This window comes from Pteropus vampyrus, unplaced genomic scaffold (assembly GCF_000151845.1).
Source record: "Pteropus vampyrus isolate Shadow unplaced genomic scaffold, Pvam_2.0 Scaffold56, whole genome shotgun sequence".
Taxonomy (NCBI): domain Eukaryota; kingdom Metazoa; phylum Chordata; class Mammalia; order Chiroptera; family Pteropodidae; genus Pteropus; species Pteropus vampyrus.
In genome coordinates this window covers 4,086,706-4,097,752 of record NW_011888837.1, presented here as the reverse complement: position 1 = coordinate 4,097,752, position 11,047 = coordinate 4,086,706, and the positions used below count along the sequence as shown (strand labels likewise).

At 40.9% G+C, this 11,047-nt stretch overlaps 1 protein-coding gene across 1 annotated transcript in view; it reads left to right on the top strand.

Annotated features, from left to right (window-relative positions):
• PPEF2 (protein phosphatase with EF-hand domain 2) overlaps positions 1-11,047 on the top strand; it is a 48,546-nt gene that overhangs the window by 6,436 nt on the left and 31,063 nt on the right. Inside the window, exons 5-12 of the mRNA XM_011360627.1 lie at positions 1,590-1,704; positions 2,719-2,765; positions 3,565-3,731; positions 4,190-4,226; positions 4,318-4,467; positions 7,717-8,106; positions 9,812-9,997; positions 10,612-10,754. Of these exons, the coding sequence (XP_011358929.1) occupies positions 1,590-1,704; positions 2,719-2,765; positions 3,565-3,731; positions 4,190-4,226; positions 4,318-4,467; positions 7,717-8,106; positions 9,812-9,997; positions 10,612-10,754 (1,235 nt within the window). The remainder of the gene's footprint in view (positions 1-1,589; positions 1,705-2,718; positions 2,766-3,564; positions 3,732-4,189; positions 4,227-4,317; positions 4,468-7,716; positions 8,107-9,811; positions 9,998-10,611; positions 10,755-11,047) is intronic.

Sequence of the window (11,047 nt, the reverse complement as noted above, 5' to 3'; positions counted from 1 at the left end):
TGCCAGGTCCCAGTTCAAGTACAGTCCAGGGAAGAAATCTGCATTGTCCATGGACTGCACATCTGATCATAAGCTGGCCCACTTTCTCTATCCTGACTAGGGGACTTCCTGAACCGCATGTTTACTGAGGAAAGAGTGCGCCGGGACTCTGAGATGGAGAAATTCAGTGACTATGAATCCATAGAGGTGCCAGACAATTACACAGGGCCACGCCTCTCCTTCCCACTCCTTCCTGACCATGCAACTGCCCTGGTGGAAGCTTTCAGACTGAAGCAAGTAAGTTTAGCCCGGAACCTGAGTTGTTATCAACTCCGTGTCATGTGTGGAGGGAGAACAGACCAGCTCAGAAGGAATGGCCCTGGGTTTAGGATGTTCTTGTCACGGGTCCGCTAGAGAGATTCCATTCCCCCTTTGCTTCGCTAGGACCAGTGGCTGATTGGCTGCTTTTTATGCACTGAAAACTTCTCCTCCTAGTCATGTAATCCCACAGATAATTATTAAGCATGGCTATATGCAGGCACTGTTCTGAGCACGGGGGATACAGCCGTGAGCAAGACAGACACCAATCCCTGCCCTCATGGGGCTGACATTCTAGTGGGGAGACAGACAAGAAATAATAAATAACAAGTAAGGAAATTATATATTATATTAAAAGGTGATAAGAGCTGTGCCAAAGAATAAACTAAATTCTAGGCGAGAGAGATGGCAGTTTTATAGAGTGGTCTGGGAAGGTGTCACTGAAAAGGTGATTTCTGAGCAAAGGTCGAAGGTGGTGAGGGAATGTACCATGTGGACAGCTGAGGAAAATCATTCCAGGCAGGGAGAACAAATGGAAAGGCCCTGACGCAATGCCTTGCCTGGACTGCTCAGGGACCTCAGGAAGGCCATCGCGGCTGGAGAGGAAGGAGCGAGGGAAGAGCATTAGGAGATGGAGGCAGGGGGCGGGGGTAGACTTTTATTCTTCTGAAAGAGATAGGGAGACATTGGGCACAAGAATGATATCATCTGGCTGGCTTGCTTTTTAAAATTATCATTCTGTTTACTGAATAGAGTATAGGGAGCAAGGGCTGAAGCAGGGAGACAGTTAAGAGACTACTGCAATTGTCCTGGCAAAAGATGAGAGTGTCTTGAAACCCTAGTGATAGAGGCAGAGGTAGCAAGAAGTGGTCAGATTCTGGCTCTATGCCAGATTCCAATCTTTTTCCTCTTTTACATGAATATAATTCACTGCAGGAGGAGTTGGGATGATTTTCCCAGTAAGATCAGGATCACTCAGTACCATCAACATGCATGTACTTATTCACACTTCGCTGAAACAACCATGTGTTTCTCCTTAGCTAAAGGCAAAGGAGGCTTTCATAGAGTGCATAGGAAAGAGGAAATCAATCCAATATTTGGGGGACAGTGAAAAGCAGAAACAAGTGTAGAAGACGGGTGGAAAAGAAAGGATCCGTGCATAAGGTCCTGGGGTAGACTACTAAAGTCACTTTTGGGGTTGGTGATGGAGTCATTACCTGTAAATGTGAGGTCCATTTTCCATCAGGAATACCAGTGTCGCTTTGTTCCCCTCCTCCTCTTCCTCCTAGTAGCAGCTCCATGCTCGCTATGTCTTGAATCTTTTGCATGAGACTAGGAAACACCTGGTACAACTGCCAAACATCAACCGGCTGTCGACCTGTTACAGTGAGGAGATCACAGTGTGTGGTAAGAGCTGGTTAGAAATGGCTATACAAGCCAGACTCAAACAAGAAAACTCTGCCGTGATGGGGGAGGAGGAAAAGTGGGACTTGGAGGTGGGGCGATGGCAATGTGGGCAGCCAAGTTCACTCCTTCACACTGATTCGCTCCACACTTACTAAAACTAGAGGTGGTACAGTAAAAGAGAACAGTGGCGTGCAAGGGACTACCCTCTGCTTTATTTTCTCAAGCAATTATATATGAGTTCCCAAACTCGTGCTCTCCATTCAGAACAAAATCCATGCAAATAGCCAGACTCCCCCACCTCGTTAGAAGACAGTTTATTGATTGTTACTTGAGTAGGCCCCGATGCCTAGAGAATTATTACTTCCTTCACATATATTGTCCCAGAGAGAAATCCTGTTAATGATGATTTTCTCCATCTTCTTATGTTTGCAGTGTTGTTTTAACATCCATTATAGATCGACGCCCCACACTTTAACTTAGGAGAGGCAGACTAGTACATCAAGGATTGTAAAATGTCACTTCTAGGCCACATGCAGATAGGTCTTGTTTACCCTAAAATGGTCTTAAATTTTTAAAATTAGTTTCCAACATTTGAGAATAGAAGGATTTCATATTAAAATCCAGATTTCCAACTTTTCCTGAAAAATCTTGTAAGACTGGCCAGCCCTTAAGTGAGTTGCAGGTTCCTACATTGGATGGGGCAAAACCTCTGCCATTCTCATCTGGGCTTGCAGCCCAGCACTATTTTGTCCCATCTTTGCTTCAATAAGAATATAGGTTATTTACTATTTATTACAATTATGCAAGAAAAGCAACATGCTTTCTGCTTTCAATACTAACTATCCTTGCAACAAGGGAAATGAATATTTATCCCTATCTTACATACGGAAAAAAGAGTAACCATAAGTTTTTCAACTTCGCTAGTCTGTTCTGGGTATTTTCCTTTTTATAGTAAAAATGAGAAACAATGGTAAGGACCAATCAAAAATGATATTCTTTCTCTGTCTTTGTTAGGAGATTTACATGGCCAGTTAGATGACTTGATATTTATATTTTATAAGGTAAGAATGTTCAATTTAAGTTCCTGTCTTACTCTTAGGTTTAATTTAGAAGTTCGAATGCGTTATCTATTAACAGATACTTAAGTACTGCTTGGATTTAAAAAATATTAAATATATGTAGTATATTTATACATAAAATATTAAAATACATAGTAGCAAATATATAAAAGCCAGCATTGCATTATATTTCTAGTACATTTTTATAAACTGTTTTAAAAATACAAAATCTGAGGTTAATAAAGAGAAGGAATCTTTATTTAGCAATTGATTTTTTTCAAAATAAAGAAAATTACTTATTATCAAAGCAATTGAAAGTTATTTTCATATCCATTTTTAGTTATAAAATATAGAGCTTTTAACAACATTTAAGAATATTCTATTAATATAATAGAACTATACATATTACATTTCCCAAAGCATTTTGCCATGTATTGTCTTGTTTAATCCTGAGGAATCTATGGCAGTTGTTATTGCTAATTAAAGATAGTGAGGGCAGAACTTAAAACTGGTCTTTGGATCACAAGTTCAGTGCCCTTTACATGTACCACATGGCAACACTCTGGCTTTGTATAAAGCATTTATTTTGATGAGCATGTCATGACCTCAGACTGGCTGGAAAAATAACATAAGACCAATAAAAACATTTCTATCTTTTACTGACATTTCATATATGGAAGAGAACCAGAAAACTCAGAACTGGTGTTAGATCTGAGGTACCCGTTAAATGCACATTGGCTTAACCTGATTTCCTACTCTCTCGCTCACTACCTCCTCCTGGACTTGTCTCCTCGCTGGGAAGAATGGCCTCCCGTCCCCAGAGAGGGCCTACGTGTTCAATGGTGACTTTGTCGATAGAGGCAAGGATTCAGTAGAGATCCTGATGGTTCTTTTTGCCTTCATGTTGGTTTACCCAAAAGAGTTCCATCTTAACCGAGGAAACCACGAGGACCATATGGTGAACTTACGGTACAAACCCAAACAGGCTCGGGTGTTTGATATTCGCTTGTTGCAATTGTTGAAAGTTATTTTGTCAGAGCTTCTTATTTGTTAGATGCCTTTTGAAAGTAGTTTTCCAATTTTATAAAATACACAGTATATAACATTTTAAAAGATTTTAAAAATTTACACATATCCTACCATTCGAATAAAACCATTAATTTTTTTCACATATTGTACTCTATCATATACACAATAAAAGTTCACTATTGAAAAAGTAAGAAATATGGATAAGCAAAGGGAAGAAAATTAAAATATCCCATAATTTTTTTACCTAGAGATAATGTTGTAATTGTAAATATTTTGGAGATTAGTCTCTTTTCTATATAGTTAAGTACATGTATATAGAACATGCATTCTTCTAATAATGCAATCAAGCCATAAGCATTATTGCTAAATATGATATCTATTTTTGCTTCTAAATCTAGATATGGCTTCACCAAGGAAGTGATGCATAAATATAAGGTACATTGCCTATAAAAGTAAAAGTTTCTCTTAGTTCAGAAAAGTTGAGTGATTATTTGAAACTTAATATCTTGTTCATATCATTTTTCAGATACATGGCAAGAAAATACTAAAAATACTGCAAGATGTTTTCTGTTGGCTTCCATTGGCCACTCTGGTTGATGAGAAAGTCCTGATTCTTCATGGTGGAGTGTCAGACATGACTGACCTGGAGCTTTTGTCTAAACTAGACAGGCACAAGGTACTCACTGAATAATGAAATAGTGCAAATTTCACAATAATGTACAGTTTCAATGCCAGTATAAAATAAACATCATCTCACATGCTGGCTCCAGTTGACTAATAAGGACTGTTAAGAGAAGCCATTAAACCATCAAAAGGAGAAACTATTGAGAATCCACAGCTAAACTCAGGAGTAAGTATGCAGTGACCAAGTAGAGATGTTTGTCATGGATGTGACAGTGGGGAGTAGCAGCTAGTGCCATTTGTTTGTCATCTCTGATCTAGATAATTCTGGGCAGTTGGAGTAGAGAAGCCTAAGATACCATTCAAGTGTAAGAGTCTATGATTAAAAGAAAACAGTTCTGCTACCTATAGTTATATGAACTTGAATAAGTTGCTTAACTTATCGTAATCTCATTTTCTAAATCTATATAATAGAGACATAAACAACTATATCGTAGATGTTGTGAGGATTAAACAAAAATATATGTGCATGTGCCTTACAAAATTTATACATAGTATTAACTACATCTGACTGAAGTGGCAGAAAACTTCAAATACAATGGCTAAATGTTTATTTTTTTCTCAAGTAAGTAAAAGCTGGAGGCAAGCAGTCCAGGGCTGGTATAGTAACATCACAAAGGACCCAGGTTCCTGCTCCCTTGTTGCTCCATCATGTTGCATCATAGCCCAGCATGGCTACTTGAGCTCCAGCCATCATGACTCTGTTCTAACCAGCATGAATTAGAGAGTAGCAGAAAGGCATGTTTCTTTTCCTTAAGGACATTTGTTTATACATACAATTTCTATTCATGTTTCTGTTCAGAACTCTATCATATGTCAACACTTACCTAAAAGGCAGGTTGGAAAGTATATCCTTTATTCCAGGTGGTATCTGTAGTAATCTGAGTTCTTATTACTAAGGAAGAAGGGTAGACAGATGTTGGGGTAGCAGCATTGCCTTAGTCTGCCCCTGTGGCTCCCCAGATTTCGATGCATGCTTTTCTTCTCACACATAGAATCATGCTCATCCCTTCCCCAAGGGAATTGACACTCAAGTCTCATCCAACACTTGGATCCAGCTCAAAGTCTGAGATTTCTGGATTTCTGGATTCAAGTCCTATCTATCAGGTGGCTATGGTCCCTGTGGTCTGTTGACTAAAAGACAAGTTATGTGTCTCTGTACACCCAAGCTCAATGTTGGAAGGGGAAAAGGTTAATTCCTTGCCAGAGATGGAGGAGGAGAGGCCTACAACATTTTTAATATCTCCCTCCAAAACTCATAAAATCCCCTGTACAATCTTTACAATCTCACCCCCTTCACGTTCTTAATAGAGAGCTAGGGTCCTAGGGGACCCAAAACCAGCTCTCAGCATTTCCTTTGTCAATTCTGCATGTCATCTGGTACCTCTTCCCCCCGCCCCCCATTCAAACATTTCTATTTAGCTGCATCCATATCTAGAGGTAGAGGCAACAAATCACAATAGAGAAGATTATTTTATGGGAAGAATCACATTTAATTATGTAAACATAGGAGCAGTAGGAACTTTGAGAAAATGTTAGAGGACAGTTTGTTTTCTGTAGTTTAGCAAAAAGCTTTTCAACAGCTGGTTTGCAAAGCTCTGGGAAGGGCTGATGTTGTGATCTGTACAGATTCCAAGGACCACTTGGGAGGGAAGCACAAAGAAAATTGGGCTCTGGGGCCAGTTACCTGGATTCAGTCCTGGTACAGCCTTGGGGGCTCTGTGCCTCAGTTTTCTTATCTGAACTATAAATGAGGGTGCTATCTCATAGGGGTGGGAGGGCTAATCAGTTAATTCCTGTAAAGCTATATAACTGAAGATCCTGTCTCATAGAGGTGGCCTCGAGGTTAGTCAGGTAGTTCATGTAAAGTGCCCGGAATAGCTCCTATTTGGAAAAGGGATCAATTTATATTAACAATATTATTTTCCTTAAGAATCAATATTAAAGATGCCTCTTGGAGCAGATAATAACATCCTTAAAATAAAGTTCCCTGTGTGTTGAGAGGGGTGGGACTGATGGTCTGGCCCATGCTGTGATTTGGCAGTGAGAAGAGCAGGAGGTGGTTGGGAGGCCATTCACATTTTGTGGCCTTTTACTTTCTATCCCTAGGGCTGGAACTGCTCAGAAAATAATCAGCACTTGTCCAATGTTAGAGAATAATCTTTGTTCCACACTGTTCTCTCTGGATTCCTCTTCAAACATCATTCAGGTTCTGCTGACCCTTTAGCGTCCTTATTTGTTCTTGCCCTAAGCCAGTTCACACCAAAACGTGGTTTTATTATATCACAGTCCTTATATCTATTTGCAGAAAGTTCTGGTTACTTGATTATGCACATCCACAGAGTTCCTTCCCATTGTGAACCAGGCCTTTATCAGTGACATCCTTGTGGAAATTTTGCCCCTCAGTTTTCCCCGTGGCACTCAGGTGTACTGGGAATGGCTGCTCAATGCCACAGCTCTGCTCTGTGGCCTGACCCCTCCCCTTCCTGTGGTCAGAATTCTTTATTCTTGTGTCCACTATATTCTCAGCCAAGTCACAGTACAATGATGACTCTAAGTCAGTGAGAGGGACCATACTCAGTCCCTCTTCCCTATTAGGTTCAGGCTGAAAAGAGGTGCCTCTACCCCTCCCCCATTTTTCCTCAACGGGTGAGATAACAGGTTAGACGGCACTTCCTGTAAAATGCCATCCCACAGCTAGTGTCAAGATTTCCTTATTCCAACAGCTCTCAAACTCAAGCTGCATTTCTCCTTTCGTTTAGTATCTGTGGAACAACAGAAAAGTCAATAAGGGCTCACCTTCCTGAGAGAGAGGTGCCCTTTCTCATCCTTGTCTAAAAATCACTAGGCTCCCAGAGAGAAATAATGACGTAAGTTAGTATTTATCAAATTATCTGTGGTGAAGGACCAGGTTTTATAAATTTCCAATTTGTCACAGATCGATACTTTTGTAAAATACAACGTATATGGATTACTAGAAAAATTAAATTCAAATAAAAAAGCACAAGCCGACTGATCGTGTGATTGAATGTCATAGCAATATCCAATGGCTATGAAAGTTTCTAAAGGTTTACGCTCAAGTTCTGTGCCTGTCTCATCCTGGGTCAGGACTAACGCTTTGCACACGGACCAGCACTCGTCAGCGGACCCCAGTGTGAGCAGCGCTGACCTGATACCAAAGTGCTAATTCAAAAAGGACTTCCGGTTTCATTCTGGCCTCTGTGTGTTTTCTGGACATTTCTAGATTGTTTCCACCTTGAGGTGCAAAACGAGAAAGGAGAACGGGAAGCCGGCGGAGGAGAAGGGAAAAGCCAACCAGACGAGCTCCGAAGGAAGACCCTCCCCGTGGTTTCTCCCCCAGAGCCGCTCCCTTCCCTCGTCACCCCTTCGCCTCAGCTCCCACAAGGCGCAGAAAGCCGGCCGCTCCTCCAGCGTTCCCTGCAGCAGCCTGCTGGAGCCCAGAGAGCTCTCCCGCAAGGTGCGGCGCTCGGTGGACCTGGAGCTGGAGAGATGCCGGCAGAAAGCAGGTTTCACCGTGATCAAGGAGAAGGAGGAGCCCTGGACCTTGGCGCCAGAGGCGGACTCAGCGGAAGCTGAGGAGCTGCTGGAGCCCACTCTGGAGGAGTGGAGGCAGGTGAGTGTGGTCAGGTGCCGCTCGCTAGAATGTAGCTGCCATCAGAGGCATCAAGGATTTAAAAAAAAAAAAAAAAGAATCAAATCTCTGTCCATGTAAATTCAAGATATTTTCTTTTTGCCCCTCTTTCTCTCTACCTGGGGTTAAAACACCCCAGAAAGATATTAATATTTGCCTAATGACTCATGTATGTTAGAGTTTTATAAAAAGTGGGATGACGTAGCAGGTGGGCTCTATTGCCTGAGTGAACTTGGTTTAGTGACCTAGCATCATTGGGTTAATTAAGATGTTTGTTTGTTTTAATGTGTCAGAAAGATGGTTGCTGTGGCTCTAGCACAAAAGGGCTATCTCAGTAGCTTCTGTTCTTCCCCAAACAGGCAACCAAAGTCTTTTCCAAAATCTTCAAAACTCTGTCACATGACTACCCCAAGCTGCAAGGGAGACTGAGAAAGCACATATTTAGCTAGGCATATTGCCACCCTAAACACCCAACCAGAGTTCTATTAGCAAGGAAGAAAGAGAACGGATACTGGGTGGGCACTCACAGTGTCTGCCAAAATAGGTGCTCTGGTAGCTAAGTGGAGGGCACATTTCATGGGGGGCAAGACTGGCAGGAAGATCCCTTAAAAGACTGTTGTAATCCAAGTGAGAATGATGATGGTAATCTCATGTAGTAGTATTAATAGAACTGTGTGAACTTGCTAGTACTCAACCATTTTGACCTATAAAAATGGCAATTGCTTATGATCCATCCAATAAAAGAAAGAATTATTTAAGAGGTACAATTAGCAAAACTTGCTGATTGATTGGATGGAGGGTGGTGAGAAAGAGGCAGAGTTGCAGTGAACTCAGGCTAGGAACTTCACAGTGATAGATGGTGAGTTCAGGTTATTGATCTGAGTTATCTCGATCTGGACTTCAACATCCATTTAGAACTGACATTTAAAAGTTTAAGTCTCTCCTTTTGCAAAACATGACTCATAAATAATGTACTGGTGTTTACAAATCAAATGCATTTTTTTCTTTAAAAATACATTTAGAAAGTATGGTGTTGACAACCAAAATGCACCCAACTATTTCATGTGGGTATATTTCACTGTGTAAGGCTGACAGTGTTGTCCTGAGTAATGACAATAGAGTTGAATCTGAATTGCTAAAAAAAATTTTTCAGCTCCTCTGCAAATCTTTTAAAAATTCTAAACTTATTTTAAGAAATAAAATGTCCAATTGCACTTTCCCCAGACTTGGGGCCTTACAAATGCTGCATGAGAAACTCTATTGTCAGTCCCAGGACTTTTGCCTTCTCTTTGGGGAAAACGTCCAGGAGCTTGGAGTACCAGTGCTGACTGAAGGGCACTGGCATGGTCAAAGCTCCTGGCAGAGAAGCTCCCTTTTTATGTTTTACATGTTAAACTTTCAAGTAAGATTTATTTTCAAGAAAGTGGGTATATGCTTGTCAAACAATATGCACATAGCATGCTCATTTTGTAAATAATAAAGTATTAGAAAACCTCAGAAGTCCAAAATATAAATGAATGTCAAATATTGACTGCATGGAAATTTATTTACTTATTTTTATTCAAATGTTTTCATCTTCCCCTTCCTGCTCCTCCTGTTCCTCCTCTTCTTCCTCTTTTCTTAGGAATCACTCTGAATGAGTTTCTATCTAGTTTTGAGGAAAGAAATTATTTCTTGGTCTCTCCAGGTTGTCGATATACTGTGGAGTGATCCCATGGCTCAGGAGGGCTGCAAGGCCAACACCGTTCGAGGAGGAGGCTGTTATTTTGGGCCAAATGTGACAGAACAGTTGCTACAGAAATACAACCTGCAATTCCTGATCCGCTCACATGAGTGCAAACCTGAAGGCTATGAATTCTGCCACAGCCGCAAGGTGGGTGGACCTTCTACAGTAGCACGGGAGTGGTTCCTCCCGGGCCTGGATGAGCTAAGGCTCTCCTCACAATCAGCTGTGCCTTGTATTGGTTATCCACTTGCTCAAAGTAACTAGGTCCTTTACAGTCATTTATCCTTGACTTTTATAATCTCTTTAAAACTCACAATTTGATTAAGACCCCAATGTATTGACAATTAAAACTTTCTTCATAGAGCATCTCAGGAGGTACAACACTCTATAGGGAACTGCTTTGAGGTCTCGCACCAGCTAATAACTAATTTGCCTGCTACTTGTAAGGGCTATCCCAGTTTATTACACTCAGCTTGCCTCTAAGTTGAATCAATAAAGTGTTTTCCATGACCCTTGCTATTTTTACTTGGAGTGAAAATGTGAAGAAAATATGTTGTGGATGTTCTATCAGAATTCAAGTTTTTATTACTTGAATCACAATTCTTGCCCTATCAACATTAATGACTTAAAACAAACAAATAAACCCATAACTGATGTCAAAGAGGAATAGCAGCCCCTAAATTGGGTTGGGCCCTCTAGGATTGAGGTTGAAGAGTTCTTCAGTGAATCTGAGTGCCTGTCTCTCTTCTCTTTTTATTTAGGTGTTAACCATCTTTTCTGCCTCCAACTACTATGAAGTTGGCAGTAATAGAGGGGCCTATGTCAAACTGGGGCCAGCCCTGACCCCACACATTGTGCAGTATCAAGCTAACAAGGCGACCCACATGCTAACCATGAGGCAAAGGCAAGACTTGTCAATGAATGATTTTCAGAAATACAGAATTATAGTGCTTCTAGAAACTTTGAAGTGTCAAATGTTACACATTTATCCAAATTCTAAGTGAGAAATCAGAATATAGCTCTGTCAGAAATAAGGTGTAGAATAAACACTATAGCAGGAGTCCCTTCCTTCTTCATACATGAAAATCTCTACCTACCACCTACCCAAATTCGCTTCCTGCATCTTGGGTAAAGTCATAGCCCAGGCCACCAAGTCTTTCTAGGGTCATCCTTCTGTCCTCTCTCACCCTTTGTGCT